Here is a 19,085-nt window from a genome sequence, read left to right as displayed (position 1 = left end):
AATTTTTTTACAGCTGTCAAATGTCAAAATGGGTCAACGTAGATTTAACCCTTACATACTGTTTGGGTCAAATTTTACCCATTTTGACATTTGAAAGCCACATAAATTACATTCTTTAAGCCTGAAATTGTGTGACTTTTCCTATAGTGACCTAGAATGTCCAAAAATGGAAATATTTTTAAAAATCTTAGGGTTAGAGTGTGACATAGTAGTTTCAAATGTAAAGAAAACTTACATTTGTGGTAGGCATTAATTATAAGGGAATATTTAGATGGGTCAGTATGTAAGGGTTAAAAGCGTTACTCTCCAGTCAAGACAAGAACTAAAAGTGGGGGAAAGGACGTCTGTGTGAAAATCTCCGATACCTGTTTGTACATTATTCATATTCCTCGGCTCCGTCCGTGATATCGCGTCACCTCGCATAAAAGATTTACGTCGTCTCTGACAGAGGAAGAAGAGATTCAACTCTGCAAAGATGAGAAGAAGCTCAGGGGAGATGTGTGAGATTATTTCACTGAGCCGACAGAATAATGCACAGAAAAAAAAGTGAATGCTTGGGTTCCTTTGTTTTCTTTTTTATGCTTCACATCCTCCTGGACTAATTATTGATTGGTTGGTTGCTTAGATGATTTAAAACTGCAAGTGTGTGTAGTTATCAGCATTGTTGGCATATTTTCAGGGTCAGTAGAAAAAGGAAGTACAATAAGTAAAGATCTCCTTTGATTACTGAGTGTTTGCTAATAGCGAGTCCCATCTCATCAATCAATCAATCAATAAATTAATCAAACTTTAATTATATAGCACTATACAGATGAAAGATACAGATGTTAAAAATGTTTAGAAAATTTAAATAAATAAGAAAAAAATGTATAAATAGATCAATTAAAAAAAGAGAATAGGAGAAAAAAAGTTTTTTTTAAAGAGTAAAAAGAATTTCCAGATTAAAAAGACAGAAAAAAGTAAAATGAAATAAAGTTTAATAAAAGCTTGAATTGTAGAATGATAATAAAATCTAGTAGTATCCGATATTTACATTTACAGCAGCAGAAAGTATGCAATGTTGATTTTAATATATGTTAAAATAGATTAAAAAGACAAAGTATACTGAAATAAAAGAGATAAACTTTAATAAAAGCTGAGACTAAAAAAAGAGATTGAAGATATGTAAAGATGATTTTAATATGAATCTGGTGTGTGTAACCTACTGACTTTGACACAGATTAGAGCTGAAATTGAAATTATATAACAATCGCAGGAGGTGCAGTATTTGTTCAAGGTGAAATGTGTTAAAATATGTTTTAAATTAAGTATTTTGGTGCTGTAGAAACGTCCTGGCCTATACTTCATATTCTACAAATATCTGCAAAAATCACACCATAATCATCTTTAATATGTTTTTCAATGAGAATGAGAATAATAAAATCATATCGCAATTGCTTTATCAGTCAAATAATTGCTCAGCCCTAAGCACAGATGTCTCACAAGTTACTGGTTAAAATATGAAAGGTCCTTTTTAAAAACTATTAAATTTAGTGGCCTAATTTATTGGTATGACATGAATGAAAGAGAACAAATGTGTCACCGAATGTGCAATTAAACAGCCAACAACTGATCTCTGGCAGAGAGCACACAAACTCAACAACAGCCAAATTAAACTTTGACCTGTCACCACAATACTCACTAAATTAATGTTAATTAATCACACACACAGCCAGTGGAGGCGAAAGCAGCGGTCAAAAAATGAGGAATGACAAGTTGCTTCCTGAGTGTTTTGTGCACTGTGGCTTTTTGTGTTTACACAGTATACGATATTGCCAGGATCAGCATTAAATCGGCTTAATTTTAATCAATAATAATAAAATTACACTTAATTGTAGAGCACCTTTCATACAAGGGATGTAGCTCAAAGTGTTTTAATGCAATAAAACAGCAGAAAACATACCAATAAAACTAAAATTAGACATTAAATAAAAAACAAGGCAATGCAAATGTATTCGTATAGCACATTTCAACAACATTATACATTATATTTATTTATTTATTTATCTTCAATGTTAGCTGATTTATATTGTTTGATGTACTGTTGTTGTTTTATGTGTGTCTTGTAAGGTGTCCTTGAGTGCTTTGAAAGGCGCGTTTAAATATGCATTAATATGCATTAAAAATGCATTATCATTATTATAAGGTAACTCAAAGTGCTTTACAAAAAACATAAAATGCATCAAGACAGGATGTAAAAGCAGCACATGGCATCATACAAAGACATTTAAATAAGATGAAAAGACACATTTACATTTGAATTAAAATGAAGCTAAAATAGAGTAAAACAGATAAAAAACTGGAGAATTAAAGCTTCTCCTGTTAAAATTAACCTGTTACAGTTAATTAAAAGCCAGATTAAATAAATACATTTTTTAGCTGTCTGTCTCTTTATAGCTTTAGGTAGAGTATTCCATCATTTTGGAGCATAATTAAAGAAAGCTGCACTGTCTATTTATCTATCTACATAATTATATGTATTTAAAAACTGAGCAGTAGATGATCTGAGAGCTCAAGGATTGTGAAATGACAGAGAGTCAGACCGATGTAGGCCGGTCCCCAAAAGCCATTTAGATCTTTAAAAACAAGTAAAAGAAGCTTAAAATCTGCTCTAAAAGATACCTGAAGCCAATGAAGTGAAGCTAAAACTGGAGTAATACGCTCACTCTTCATTGTTTTGGTTAAAATTCATAAATTACAATTCATAAATACTGCTTTGGTTATCCAGTAAAAACAGGATCTTCAGTCTATATTGATCCTTGTCTCACTTTCAATCACCTAATTTTTGGACTGGTAAAACAAAAGAATGTAGAGTTAATGTATAAAAGAAGAGTCAGACTGAGTCCTGTTGATTTCCAGTGGAGGGAGGGTTAAGACCGGCATGCAGGCCGGGCTTTGTAACCCCGTGCATGTGTGTTTTATTGGATATGCATGCCCACCTTTTTTCTTTTTTCTTTTTTTTTTGGAAAGGCAGATTTCATCAGAAACTCAGTTCTGTCCTCCAGTGTTTCACAAACATGTTGAACTCGACAGGAAGTTTGGTGCAAAGATATCTGATGATCTCTGAAGATTACCAAACATATTTATGTGTATTTTACTGTAGTCTGATCAACTTTATCTAGATCAGGGGTGTCCAAACTTTTTTCACTGAGGGCCATATACAGCAAAATATACGAGGGGCTGGGCCACTTACTAGAGGTGAGGTATATAGCCTCACATCTATTGTATTAAAGTAAGAAAAATCCTTTAAAAGTTGGTCAAATTTGCTATATTGTTGAATATATTTACAGAAAAAATCAGCCGTCATCACAGCTTTCCATAAATGGATTTTTATTGATTTATTCAGAAAAAGGGTTGGTAGCATTTTTAGTTTTTGTTGACATTGTCAAAAATTTGATAATTCCACTTAATATTCCTAGTATTTTGCCCTCCTCATGTATGTTGATGGAATGGACAAAATATTAAGAACACCATTCAATATAATGCATCCTAATACACCACAATCACTCAATAATGAACATAAAGCAGAATTTTCACCTTCTTGTAAAAAAATGTAGTATAAGCTTCATAAATGTAGAATTTATAGCAGAGCTGCTGTATTGGATTAAATTAGATTGCACAGGTTAGGCCAGTGAGTATCTTATATAGTTAACTTATTCTCTGAACTATATTTTATAGTAATTACAAGTTATATAGTATTATACAGTTAAGTAGTGATATTCAGCTTCAGTAGCATCACGTTTTTGTTGAATCTGCCTCACTCTCTCTCTTCAGGACTGCTGAATGAGAAAGTCTGAAACGTGTTGCTATAGTAACGTCACAGTTACCTGTCTGAGGATTAACGTTGTTAATGATGACATCACATGGCGCTGTTTTCCTTAGTTTTTCTGAGCAGGTTGTGCCTCAGATGATGTAGATTTATGTTTTAACCAGCGGTCTGTGTTTGTTTCCTTAAACTTAATATCACTGTTAGCGTGTCTGTGTTATGCTAGCGGGAGGTACAGCGAGAGCTACAGGTGTGTTCAGGGTCGAAGTCAGACAATCGGACATAGCGGTTCCGGCCAGTCGTCCTGCAGTAAGCACCGCTGCAGACGTTGGTTGAACATTAATATACATCGCTGTAAATGTGTGCGGGAATATAAGTGTTGGATTTGCGGGAATCAATTAAATTGTGCGCAATACCTGCAATCCCGCGCTGAAATTCAGGCCCTGATCATATATATATATTTATTTTTGTTTTTTATTTTTTATTTTTTTAAGACGTTAGTTAAGGCGGCAGGCGTGTGTTGCTAAGGCGGCCGCCTTAACTGTAAAGTGCTTTGGGAAACCCTGGGTACATTTCAAGCTTGTTATTTAAGTTATTATGCTTAATAACACACGGATACTGTGTAATATATTTTTAACTCACCTAAAACGGGAACGGCATTGCACTCAGTGGGAGCATTGATGCTGCGTTTTGGACTCAAGAATGGCTGGAAGGTCAGGAGTAAACTTGGTGGTTGAGATGCAAAGCAGTGCGGGCCATATTGTATTCTAATTATAAAATTTCCTGCGGGCCAATTAAAAATGGACTGCGGGCCATAGTTTGGACACCCCTGATCTAGATCATTTTACTGTAATAATAACTGTACTAATAATAATAATAATAATACACTTTATTTATAGAGTGCAAGTTACAAAGTGCTTCACAAGGCAGCAAAATACACAAATCACAAAATAATTGTGTTTTTAAAAATGCTCATCTTTTGGAGTATTCACTTGACAGAAAAGCTGTTATTTGTTTTATATAGATTAAAATAGATTTTATTTGTCATTCAGATTATACGCTACACAGTATAATAGTGCACAATATTAAAAAATATTAATATCTGTCGGCTGGATAAAACACGACATGATGTGAATATGTTGTATTCAGGTCTGGGAAATAGTTTAGGGGCGTTTTTTTTCCCAATTTTCCGACATGATTTGGACAAAATGATGAATGGAACTTGATGATCATTTAAATTAAGTAAATGTCTTCATTGGGTACTTTCTGTCTCTGTGCTGACTGTTCGTTCTGTGATCAATTAGACACCCGCTGCCAATGGATGAATCAAAGTGGGTCAGGAACACTTCATCCCCTTTGGTTACACCCCCCCCCCCTCTTCTTTCTTTCTGTTTATTTATTTAAATCTCTTTTCTTTACGCGCCTTTTTTTCTGGGTCTTTTACACCTGCAAGCTGCATTAGCCATTAGCCGATTGCTATTCAAATCACACAGAGTGATAAAATGTCCTCCTCTGTGTGGCTCTTCCTCTGCCGTCCTCCTCCTCCTCCTCCTCCAAACCCCTCTTGTTTGTTCCCATCACACTATTCAGGCGTGTCCGCTAGGGCTAGCTCAGTTGGCGATTCCCTCTCTCTATCTGAATCCCCACAATGGACGGGTTTGTAGCGGCTTTTGAGGCTTTGGCAACGAGATCACCAAGACCAACGTGTTGAGAGCCGCGTGGACCATGCCCGCCTCAGGACTGCAGAACAGGGCTCGTCTTTTCAGGCTGAACAGAGGAAGGATAGATGGTCTCATTTCCTTCATGGGCACTTTTTTTGGGGGGTCTAAAGCACAAATCAGTCAATTAAGGGCACAAAAAATATGTAAAAACGGTTTGTTTTTTTATTTTAAATTGGTGGCAACATGAAGTGGAAAGCCATTAAATAAAATAAAGATCTGTCAATCAGGTCAAAGTTTTCTCCCCTAAGGGTCATTTTATATCCTATGATTCTCTCTAAATAAAGAGGTAAAAGTAAATAGGTCATTCTTAAATTGTATACTCCTATTGAAAGCATAACCTGTGGAATAACTAATATATTTTTTAATGGATGTAAGTTGGCAAAATTTGCCTCACAAAGCTCAAACAAAGTGCAGAATATCTCCACTCACTATAAAAAGTGATAACTGTACTTCCTTTTTTCATTCTGGACACAATTGTTTCTCACTTCTCATGTTAGCAATTGAGACATCATCCCTTTGTCTCAAGTCACATGTGTACTTACTTGTGTAGTGTGCAAATTTCTACAGATTAGTGTTTTCTCAAATCAAACACGTTAGCATTCACGGTACCAAATCATTACAGACTGCTAAATTAAACCAATCAACCAACTGATGGCTTATGTGTGGAAACAGTATAGTGGTGCTCTGTGCAAAATTACATGTAAAATTTACATTTGTATAATGCAGCGATGTTCACTGTAGTTACGACGTATTCGGACGCCAATATCCAGTTTGAAAAGTGGTCCCTCCCCTTCTGCTACATAGCCTGGGTATCAGTACTCAATACCTTTTTTTTTTTTTTTTTTTAAACACTTTATTTGTAATGTTCTGTTAACATATAAAACAATCATATTCTCTGTATTACAAATAACTATAACAAACAGTCCCGACAATAGACAGAGACATTTCAAACCCAAAATCAACGTGACAAACTAGTCATAGACAATAGACAGGCAAAGACAAGAAAAAAAAACAACAAAAAAACAACAACAACAAGTGCACTTAATACTTCTTATTACAGAATGTGTTCAAGGGCAGATGTAAAGATTCAGAGTTCCAGTTCCAGACCAGGTAAATTGTTCACATAAGTTATTAGAGAGTCCCAGGTTTTGTGGAATCTGTTGATGGAACCATTGAGAGTACATCTGATCTTTTCCAGTTTAAGGTTCTGCATAACGTCCCGAATCCAGTGGTGATGAGATGGAGGAGTAGCAGCCTTCCATTTGAATAAAATCAAGCGTCTAGCTAATAAGGAGGAAAAGGCAATGACCCTCTGTAAATGAGCAGGGGGAACAGATCCCGTTGGGTCAGAAAACAAACCAAAAACAGCAACCAACGGAGAAGGTGAGATGTGATAAGCATAAGCATTAGAAATTACTTCAAAAAAGGATGACCAGAAAGGGACAAGTTTTGGACAAGACCAGAACATATGATAAGAATTAGCTGGGGTCTGTTTACATCTGTCACATAGTGGGTCTACATTCGGAAATATTCTTGCTAATTTAGCTTTTGAGAAGTATAACCTATGCAAAACTTTAAACTGTATTAAAGCATGTCTAGAGCAGATGGAAGAAGAGTGTACCCTAGTAAGGGCCATATCCCATTCCTCGTTGGACATCTGAGCCCCCAAGTCATTTTCCCATTGTTCTCGTATATGTGAAATAGAGTGGTTGCAGCAATCCATAATATGGGAATAAATAAATGATATTCTGCTTTTGTTCAGCATGTTAACCCTTAATAGGGAATCCAAACAGGAAGAAGGGGGAAGAGTAGGAAAATTAGCAAACTTTTTACGAGTAAAATCTCTAATCTGCAAGTATCGCCAAAAATGATTATTGGTCAGACCAAATTTTCTGGATAGCTGTTCAAAGCTAGCAAAAGTGTTGTTAACATACAAGTCCTCAATACTATGAATACCCTTATTATACCAAATTTTGAAGCCATTGTCCAATAAAGATGGCTGAAAAAGGTGATTATGTATTATTGGAGAGTGAATAGAAATACTCTGAATACCCAGACATCTTTTGAACTGGTTCACGATACGTAAGGATTGAGTTACAATTATATTATCTTTAATATTGTTAACTAGTGGTGGTAAGGGAGCACAAAGTAAGGCAGGGAGTGAATGTGGGCTGCTTGTGATCTTTTCAATCTGGAGCCATGCGGGGATCTTATCATTCCAATCTTTTAACCACAGAGAAATGGCATTAAGATTTGCAGCCCAATAATACGTACGCAGATTTGGAAGTGAAAGCCCACCTACACCTTTTGGTCTTTCCATAAATTCTTTTTTTATGCGAGCTGGTTTATTATTCCATATAAAGGAAGAAATAATTTGATTAAATGCCTTGAAAAAAGATTGTGGTATGAAAACAGGCAACGCCTGAAACAAATATAAAAATTTTGGCACAATAGTCATCTTTACAGAATTTGTTCTCCCGATGAGAGAAAGAGGCAAAATAGACCATCTTTTAATATCTTGTTTACACTGTTCCAGTAGAGGAGTGAAGTTACTTTTAAATAGACTGTAATAGGATTTGGTGACCTTTACACCTAGATATGTGAAGGACTCGGCGGACAACTTAAATGGCAGGTTGGGATATTCTCCAGCATTATCACTAATGGGGAAGTATTCGCTTTTATTAAAATTTAGTTTATATCCAGATATATTTCCAAATTCCTGCAAGATTCTAAGGATTTCAGGGGTAGATGTAATAGGGTTGGTAACATATAGTAATAAATCGTCTGCATAAAGCGAGACAGTGTGAGTTAGGTCACCACGTGAAATACCTTGTATAATATCATTGCATCTGAGAGCTATAGCGAGTGGTTCTATAGCTAGAACGAAAAGCAACGGACTCACTGGATCCCCTTGTTTCGTCCCTCTGTGAAGAGGAAAGTACTCTGATGAGATACCATTGGTATAAACTGAGGCAGTAGGATCAGTGTAAATGAGCTTGATAAGTTGAATGAAACTAGGGCCAAAACCAAATCTGCTAAGTGTATAAAAAAGATAATTCCACTCGACCCGATCAAACGCCTTTTCGGCATCAAGCGATATTACTGCTTCTGGAGATGGAGTGTTAGATTCAGTGTAAATGATATTAAACAATCGTCTCAGGTTAAAATATGATTGTCTGCCCTGGACAAATCCAGTCTGGTCCTCCGAGATGATATGAGGAAGAATTGTCTCAAGCCGGAGTGCAATGACCTTTGAGAACACTTTACCATCACAGTTTGTCAAGTTAATCGGTCTGTAAGAAGAGCAGTCACAAGGGTCCTCATTCTTCTTTAATAACAGTGTAATAGATGCCTGGCGAAGAGTAGGCGGAAGAATATTATTCTCCAGTGCTTCTGCATAAACTGAGAGAAGAAGAGGGGCAAGTTTATCTTTGAATTTTTTATAAAAATCAGTTGGAAACCACTCTGAAGGGACATTATAGCATTATTAATTTCCACCAGCGTCAGATTTTCTTCCAATCTCTCTTTAGAGTCAGAGTCAATTGTAGGAATATTCAGATTAGGAAAAAAAAAGTCAAATTGGCTGTGATCCGATGTTGAGTCTGAAGAATATAATTTAGAGTAGAACTCTTTAAAGCAGTTGTTAATAGCCTGATGATCTTCTGTTGAGGAGCCATCAGGTAGCATAATTTGCGAAATATTACGGGATGCTGCTTTTTGACGAAGTTGACTGGCTAATAATTTGGATGGTTTATCCCCTCTTCATAAAATCTGCTACGGGATTTAAGAATGAGCCTCTCTGCTTGAGTGGTAGTTAAGAGATCAATTTCAGTTTGTATGCCTACTCTCCTCTTAATCAAATCAGGGGTCGGAGAACCAGCTATGAGTCCGTCCAGAGCCTTAACTTCTGAAGATAACTCCTCAATTTTCTTATATTTCATTTTCCTAATATGAGCAGAACGAGAAATAATCTGCCCTCTGAGATATGCTTTGAGTGTCTCCCAGAGAGTCGAGGCTGAAATGTTATCAGTTCTGTTTACCTGCAGAAAGAAATCTATCTGTTCTGCAATGAACTTTACAAAATCTGAATCGGCCAGCAGGAGTGTATCAAGTTGCCATGTCCGTTTTGTCCTCTGAATTGGAAGAGTTACTTTAATACTCACTGGGGCATGGTCAGAAATAATAATTGGGTCATATTTACAATCTGTAATAACATTCAACAAGTAGGGGTCAACCAAAAAAAAATCTATCCTGGAAAATGACTTATGTACATTAGAGTAATACGAATACTCCCGTTTAGTGGGATGCTTAAATCTCCATGGATCTATTAATTTATGTATATCTATGAACGATTTAATTGTTTGCACCGATTTAGATGGTCTTGGTACAGATTGAGAAGAGCGATCCCAAGTGGAATCCATCACCAGGTTGTAATCCCCAGACATAATTAAATGATGACTATCCAGATTAGGGATGGAGTTTAGCATCTTTTTAAAAAAATGGTCATCATCAAAATTCGGGCCGTAGATATTAACCAATACTAGGCGAAGTTGAAACAGCTCTCCTACAACCATCACATATCTGCCATTTGGGTCCAAGATAGTGTTTGATACAATGAAGGGAATCTTTTTGTGAATGAGTATAGCTACTCCTCTACCTTTACAGTTAAATTGTGAATGAAAGATTTGCCCTACCCATTCTTTATGAATTTTTGACTGGTCTTGATTTGGAAGGTGGGTTTCCTGTAGAAAGGCAATACCAACCCCAAGGTGTTGCAAATGAGAGAGGACCCTTTTTCTTTTGACTGCCTGATTTAGACCCTTAACATTCCAGCTTATAATTTTCATGTCACCTTTACCTGGGACAAAATATGAATTACTCTGTGCCATTAGAACTACTCGTTTCAAAAATAGCAGTGTCTACCCCTTTTAGATGATAAAAAACCCAAGTAAGTGCACAAACTGTATACAAAACAAATAAGACATCATAACTACTACATATAACACATAAACAAGCCTTAAGAAGGCTACCCCCCCCAAACAACGTCAAACTGTTGCAAACCTGCATTTGCATGCTACCCGCAATAATGAGTATACATTTCTCAACCATTAATGAACCTCTCAAACAATGTATTAAATGACCTGCGATATCCTTTCACCCTGTTGAAACCATGATATCTATAGGCCTTTGAAAAACAGTGTAACGAGATCGGTGGTAATCATTAAAAAAATAAATAAATAAATAAATAATAATAATTAGGAGGGCGTACATCTGTAGCATTACATTACAAAATGTATAAATTTAGCAAATTTTTGCGGGAGCTGTGGAAGACACGTCTACTCACTTCGCATGCTCAAGCGCGCCCCCAGTACTCAATACCTTTTAATGTATTGACTGAAATAAATCAATACCACGTAGTATCGAAACGTCTCCTGTCAAACGATACCTGCAATCGATCCTCTTTGCACCCAGAGCTAGAAAATATGATTATTTGTGTGGACTTGCCTTCTTTGATTTAAAGCGACATGCGATTGTCTGAAAGTCGTAATAATTTGGAGACTTTCAAAATGCATTTGTGTAAAAAAAATCTAATAATTTAGAAGTGGAGGAGTGGTGGCATTTTATACAATTTAATGCTTCTATTCACATGATGGGTATCGAATGAAGTACTCAATTGGTATCGGTATTACTTTAGGGGTACTTGGATTGGTACTGGTATCCATAGCTACACACTCCACTTTTTGACCATTTTGAGTGCAACCATCGGGGTACTCATAGTGCACTGCATTTTCCCATACTTCTCAGTGTGAATGCACTTATGCACTCAAAATATTAAGTATAAGTACAGAAATACGAGATTTGAGAGAGCAAATCTGAATGCCTCTCAGGACAGACTTTGTGAAGACACAGGCCTTGTCCTCTTTAAGCTTTATAGAACAAAAAATGTTTATTATTTATATGCCTAACTTTAAATAAGCTAACTTGTGTAGTAGTTTAATACCTTAAAGGGAAACTACAACTATTTAGTTACACTTAAATGTAGTTAGGGAATATTCAAGTGACAGATTTTTTAAAAATGGTGAAAAAGTGGCAGCAAAGGCAGAAATATCCTAATCCTTAATCCCTAATATGGGTCAAACTCTAAAAACACTGGATCCAACAATTCCCATAATGCACCATAACAGTGTATATTTATGAGGCCCCTCCCTGCGTGGTGCACTCCCACATCTGTCAAACTCTGCACCCCGAGTTTGGCAGCGTGTTAAGTAAGTTTATTGTATTGTTCATTGTGGTTTTTAACCAAAGAATTATGGCGATGATTTCCAGTGAGGACAGAACATCGACAGAAAATTGAGCTAATTAGCTGCAGCTGCGGCTGCTTTAATGTTTCTGCACCATATTTATATCACACAAAAAGCGTCACAGTCTGCACAATGCTAAAAATATTACAGCTTTTTTATTTCTCTATCAGTTTATTCTGGTTACAGCAGAAGTACATTTCCTTTACATACAGTAAGAGACAGCAAAGATATCCTCCCTTACTCCTTTTTTTGTTTGTTTCTCCTGCTGTTTGCTCTGCCTCGCTATTTTGGTTCTTCAAAGGTTAACCTCACCGTTGGCCGAGGTGCAAGAACCTAATATATCATCAGGGGTGAATATGGGCTAAATAAATTACATTTTTCTTCTTCTTCTTCTTAAGAAAAAAGTGTCTATGTCAGCATTAAAAACCCAGCAAGTAAACCAAACTCTAAACTAGGCAGGTGAGTGAATGGGTTCACTTTGAGATCATTTCAACTACATTTTTAATTAGTTTGTGTTTGCGTCTCCTCCTCGCGCCTCTCGTCTATATATTTTTGTTCTGGCTGCTCCTCTGTGGTTTATAGGACAGGGTCAGGAGGGGTCACAAGTCTTCCAAGCGTGTCTCATGTGAAGAGGAGACATGGGAGACACAGGAAATGTGTGTCGATGTCAAGAGGTGAAAGGTCATCTCTCTTTTGTCTCTTTTTGCAGGCCCTCCAGAAATTGGCGAATCAGTATCTAAAGCGGGAATGGCCGGACAACCTCTCAGAAGAACAAGAAGATCACAGGTAACTCTTCTAATCTCAAGTGTGACCGTGTGGTTGCATTTTTGTCACTGAAATTCTATATAATCGGCAAAAGAAGAAAAAAAATGTTTGTGTCTATGTGGTTTAGTCAAATTTTAAAGGGGTTAAAATTACAAAATAAACGTCTGAATAACTTGCACACATTCTATTTTTTGGACCCATCATCAAATTTCTGCTTTTAATCCACTTTGAGAGAATATATTAGAGGATTATGGCAAAAATGTCTTAAGTGGTGTAACCATAAAAACTTTGTACCAGATAATTCAACTAGCTTAAAAACGCTAAATTCTCAATAAAACACCATATCAACTACTTTGGCATGATCTTACATCATAACTTTTTTATATTAAATAAAAATAATGGATACAATTGTTCTAAATATTAAATTTAATCTGGGGAATCATGTCAATCAGGAACCATTTAGTAATTATTAGTATAAGTCCACTTAAATACACTGTAGGTGGATAAAATATTTACATATTTATCATTCTTTTGTGGTTTCACCATTTGACATTTTCAGGAGCATTAAGTCTTTTGGTAAAAAATGGTGCAAATGTCATTTCAAATGACATAAAACCAACAAAAATACAAAATGTACATTTTAACAAACCTGATACTGCTTTTAAGACAATTTTTAAGACATTTTTGCTCATGTTGCCAACCCTTATTTGTCACTGACCCGTGTGTGTCTGACTCAGGAACATGTACTGTGTGTGGAGGGCCTATTTGGATGGCACGGTCCAGGTCACCCAGTCCAGAATCAGCACCTGCGATAACTATAAAGTCCAGGTTGCGGATCCGGCGAAAGCGGCCCGAATGCAGAAGGAGCAGCAGCTGAGGAAGGTAAATGCAGCTCCATCAGGACTACATATAGCCAACATTTTAGATGAAGTCAGATATTAATAATCTTATCTGACATTAGTTAAAACAGAGTGCAAATATAAATCAGCTCAAAAAGATATACAAAACAAAGAGGTGTATGGATGAGGTGGGGGGCATGTTAATAAGTTGGCTTGTATTTCTTTTTTTTAATACTGGGTTAATACTTCTGTTGTAAATAAATTTGGGCTACTTGTTTATAAATTTTATACGAGTCAATGGAGGAGTAATGAGAAATGGGCTAGTCCTTTTCAAACACTTAACTACATTTGTGCTGTGACTAATAAAGACACATATACACTCACTGTATGTGTATGTATGTAATGTACAAACTTCCAAAAAATGTATGGAAGTGCTGTTGCATTGGATTGAATTAGATTGCACAGGTCTACCTAATGAAGTGGCCGGTGAGTGTAAGTGTAAACAAAAGTGTAATAAACTGCACCTTAGATTTTAATTGCATCAGATATAAATGAGATGCATACAATACGTGTGAAAGGGACCTAATACTCTCACATTATGATAATAATTATGATACTTATACGCTACTTATTATAGTTGTAGTAGCGGACAAAACAAACATTTTTAAAGCACCTTTCCAAACTGAAGTTACGAGGTGCTTCCACATAATACAATAAACACCATATAAGCAAAGTAAAATTAACAAATATCATACACAATAAAAACAATAGTTTTAATTTTTAAAAAACATGTTCGTTGTCTTTTGATTATTGTCATTTCTAGAGGAGGACTTTGTGTAACAACCAGTATAAAACTGATAAAAAGCAATATACACACAACTGCTAACTGAGGGCAGAAGTCAGTGCAGTCCGTGCTCTTATCATTAAGGACCAGCTGTGTGGATCTCTGCAGGTCTGGAGGTTCATTCCCTGACCATAAAGTCTGAAACGGCCTCGACTCAGCGCTGAAACATAACCGGCGCTGCTCTGTGGTTACCGCTGTCCACGTTTCACTGCTCCAAGCCTACAATGCTGCTCTTGTTCTCTCTCACCTCTTCAGAGATGCCATTGTACCTCCTGTATAACACACGTCGTTGTGACGCTACTTCAGCTCCACATGTTCTGTAGACATGCTTAAAGGGAGCATTTGCATGTTTTTTAGGTCACACATAGCAGAATTATTTACATAGATGTAAATTGTGTTGTATTTCCTCTGTGCGTGTGTGTGTGTCCTCTAGTGTATTGAACAGCTGACGGTGGTCCAAGCCGAACTGCAGGATTCGGTGAAAGATCTGACCAAGACCAGGAAGAAGTACCAGGAGGCTGAGACAATGGCGCAGGCTGTCAGAGAGAAGGCAGAGCTGGACGCCAAGTATGATCCAAATTACTCTCTACCTCTACCTTTTGTTATATATATATATATATATATATATATTAATCTAAAATAGAGTAAAACAGAGAAAAACAGGAGAATAAAAAGTTACAGTGCAGTGTGAAATATTAACCCTAACATTGTGATTTAATAAAAAGCAGCACAAACAGAAAAGTCAATCAGTAATCAATAATGAAAATAGTTCATTAGAAAGACAGCAGATACTACTTTTCTCATTATGATCTGTATGCATCAATTATCTGACTTCCTCTCTGTGTTTATGTACCCACAAATATTTATATGCATGCATTTTTTAAGTAACAACACTTTCTTTGTTTTGTCTGCACTTCCTCTGTGTGTTTTCGCTCTCATGTCAGTCAGAACATGTACACACACACACCAGAGAAACCAGATCACTCAATGAAACTAGGTTACGGGGGTAATTAGAGAACATGTTCACATGGTTACAGATGCACGTATGCATTTGTGTATACGTGCAAGTGGTCAGATAATCACATTTCTCACCGACCTCCTGACATTATTTATGAGCACGGCTTGATTTTTTTTTTGACTGTTAATCAAAGAGGACGCTGTCTGGATTTACTTCTACAGAGTACATCATGGTAGTTTCAGTTTTACTCAGACTTTAGATTAAATTAGTTTAAATACAACAATGTATCCCTTTGTTTTAATCATTTTCCTTTCATCCAGCTGCTTTGATACTCTTGCCATTTGTGTAAAAAACGTATACATGGCAAAAAAAGGATGAAATCTAAGTGGGAAACCAGGTTTCTTTAATCCCCTAAACCAGGATTTTCTTTTTAAGAGATCAGATGACTGGAGAAAACTAACTATAACCCAGTTTCTTTAGTTTGTGTTAATGCATTCATTGTTTTTTTCCTTTAACTTGTCATTTTCAACCATTTATGTTGTTCTTTAGCTTTATTTGAACACCTAGCCTGCTAGCCATCAAGGTTTTTTCCCCCTCAGTTGACCATAAAAATACCTTTTTGAGAGAATTTGTCCATTTTTGGCTGACCTGAGTGAATTTAAATAGAACAAATATGATTTTCATAAGCAACACTACAACTACACTAAATATTACAAATATGTGCTGTTGATATGTTCACTCTTAAAGTCTTTTTTGTCTTTCCTTACCTTCAGGTCCAAGCTAAGTCTCTTTCAGTCCAGATCCAGTCTGCAGAGGGCGAGTGTAAAGGTATGAGGTTTTTTACATCCAACCAAAGAGCTTCACAATTTGGGATATTTTGGTGCAGCAGTCACCAGTGTGGACATTTGCATTTCAGCTGAAAGCCAAGAGGAGTGAGTGCAACTCCAAAGCCACGCATGCCAGAAATGACTACCTTCTCACGCTAGCAGCCGCTAACGCTCATCAGCAGCGCTATTATGACACAGACCTTACAGACTGCATCAAGGTGAATAGACAGTACACACTCAAATGGGCAGGTGGAAGGTGCGACATAGAAATGTAAACTAAACTCTAAAAAAATGTGTGTTTTTTGCCCTGTGTCTGCAGGTCTTAGATGGCAGAATCTACGAGCAGGTAAAAGATTACCTGGTCTCACTGTGTCAGACTGAACTGGAAACTTGCCAGGCTGTCCACAACACCTTCAACCACCTCTTGAACAGCTCAAATGAGGTAAGTCCCCAAACCTGCAGGAACCACCAGTGCTTCACATCAGTGGTTGCACTAGACTTTCTCATTGTCTGTCATTTTGATGACCCGTCGTGGTCACATGCTTGCTCCAAAGTGTCCAGTTTGTCACCCTTTAACACGCTGTCAGCACCCACTTAACGAGATGTGTTGAGTACATTGTCCAGTGCTCCGAAGGGAATCCTTTGTAAGATTTAGTTACCTCCACAAATCACAAAATTGAACATGTTTGCACGTCTGACTGCGTGAGCCGTCATGTGACACCTCACTGATTTTAGTCTCCACCTCAGCTTGAACATTCATCAAGTCCTCTCTAGACACATTATCAGTTGTTGTCTGCATCCTCCACCCCATCACTCCCTCTTTTTTTTACCTCGTTTGTCAACACCGTCACAATCATTGGGCTCAGACACTCAGCTGCCATGACATTCATTCATTGGTTTGTAGTGACGGTTAAAGCCACCTAGACAACCAGGTCATGCAAATGAGACTAAAGACACGAGTAGATAACAGATAATTAATATGTGCACTCACCACCAGCTAGACTTTGGTGTAAATAACTTAAAGTTGCAGTGGATCACCGTCAGTGTAATCTGTCAAAACGACAACACCCTAGGAGCGCTTAGGTAGTCGAGTGTTTAAAGTGCGTGCCACATAATCGCAGCGTCCCTGGTTAGAATTCAGCGAGAGACCTTTGCTGCAGGTCATTCCCCTCTCTCTCTCCCTGCTTCCTGTCAGCCTTTATGCCACTACTCTGCTTACAAATAAAGGCTAGATATGGCCCAAAAATAAAATCTTTGAAAAACAACATTGGCAGATTGACAATGATTGACAATGACGGAAAATATTTGGTCAACGCGACCTCTGCTTCACATCCATGTTTGCATCCATCAGTATCACCCAGTATCTTTGTGCATGTTTAAGGAGCTGAAGCCGACCGCTAATTAATTGAATGGTTTGAGTTACCTCGGCTCTCCTCGGTTGCACACTCCTGAGCCGTCTATCTCCTTCACTTCAGTCTGGTTTGTTCAGGTCGTCTCGTCTCTCTGGAATCGCATTAGCGTTTTGTGTCAATATAATTAAATCATTAGCAAAGGGAAGCAGTGGAAACAGGGAAGGAAAAGGAAATCTTGCTCAATTCTCCTTTAATTACACTATGTGCCACTGTACATCATCTCTGCCTTGATTGAACAGTTTCTAGAGTCTGCTTTGCTCAGTTTGTTCCTACCTGCTGGGCCTCGCTAGCAGCAGTCAGCAGATATCAGGCTGAACAGCAGCAGACCAGTTAGTGAACAGACTTCTCTGCTCTGTCTGTGCTGAAACTGATCATTTAACCGAGCATCCCTGCTGTTGTTGAAGCATCAGGTACAGACGATCAGTAGCTGTGTTGGATAACCTGTATTTTGTGTATAATGATGAAAGCATTGCATGTAAAGCAGATCTTTTATTGTTCGAGGAAAAAGAGAAAAATCGCACGCTCTTTCACTCGCTAAATAAAGTTTTGATCACTGACCTCCTTCGGGTTTATGCTGACAGATGAAAAAATATATCTTAAATACAAATGCAGAGTTCATAGAAATCAGTAATCAAAAGCATTTCATTTGTGGCAAAAGGCTACACCTTGAGAGTGAACTCTTCCTCCTCCTCCTCACTTGGACTCAAATACAAATCAGTAAATATATTGAACATTGATTGATCTTGCTCATCTTGGTTTGACTCCATGTAGTTCCAGTGAATGTTTAATACTTCATTAAGCTGTGTTAGGTGGTCTTTTTCACATTTCGGCGCAAATGTTATGTGGTCTTTTTTACATTTTGGGAGCAACAATAACAGCATTCAGATGTTAAATATCAAAGGAGCAAGTAGTTTAAGATAATATTTTTTATTTTAATTGGATTGATATTATCACCCTTGTCTCCTTTGCCACTCCTAACAGACTTCTTATAAACATCTCTTCTTCGTTATCTGGACAAACTGAAAGTCCTTTTTAGTTTTACTGATAATCACAACAGAAGAATATCAGAGTCACTGTCGAGTGGCTGCGACTGAACGTCTGTTACTGTGTGATATGATAAATTCAAGACCACATAAATAGGAAAAACGTCATGAAATAAAAAACTGATAACAGAATTATCGCAAGTTTCTTTAGCAATATTTTTTCGAAATAAAGTTAAATTACAGTCACCGTAATCTCACTTAATCACTGGATACGTTCTGAGCCTTGATAAGGATGTTAATGTTTTTCTGTGCCATCTCACAGTGATAAAGTAGCTGCACTATTGCCCCGGTTTCTTTTTCTCAACAGTAATTATGAAAGTATGAAGGTGAAAAGTTTAAGCATTGATTTTTAAAATAAAGCTAAAAACTCACCTCTTCACTTTAGCCTTTTATTAGCTTTTCTGACACTGATGTATACTGTAACTTCTTTTAAAATGTTGTATTTTACTTGATTTTTTAATTTTTTATATACTCTATTATTTAGCTACTGATTTTTCTATTTTAAAATTATTACTATTTATATTTTCCATCTTATATTACAATAATGTTTCTTTTTTTTCCTTTCTTTT

General features: G+C 36.8%; 1 protein-coding gene across 1 annotated transcript in view; it reads left to right on the top strand.

Annotated features, from left to right (window-relative positions):
- Positions 1-19,085, top strand: part of LOC133994015 (F-BAR and double SH3 domains protein 2-like) — a 46,574-nt gene that overhangs the window by 8,681 nt on the left and 18,808 nt on the right. Inside the window, exons 4-9 of the mRNA XM_062433182.1 lie at positions 12,538-12,614; positions 13,331-13,475; positions 14,710-14,843; positions 16,008-16,062; positions 16,151-16,279; positions 16,381-16,503. Of these exons, the coding sequence (XP_062289166.1) occupies positions 12,538-12,614; positions 13,331-13,475; positions 14,710-14,843; positions 16,008-16,062; positions 16,151-16,279; positions 16,381-16,503 (663 nt within the window). The remainder of the gene's footprint in view (positions 1-12,537; positions 12,615-13,330; positions 13,476-14,709; positions 14,844-16,007; positions 16,063-16,150; positions 16,280-16,380; positions 16,504-19,085) is intronic.

This window comes from Scomber scombrus, chromosome 14 (assembly GCF_963691925.1).
Source record: "Scomber scombrus chromosome 14, fScoSco1.1, whole genome shotgun sequence".
NCBI classification, from domain to species: domain Eukaryota; kingdom Metazoa; phylum Chordata; class Actinopteri; order Scombriformes; family Scombridae; genus Scomber; species Scomber scombrus.
Note: the sequence above shows the minus strand (reverse complement) of the source record. Positions and strands in the feature narration are given on the sequence as shown.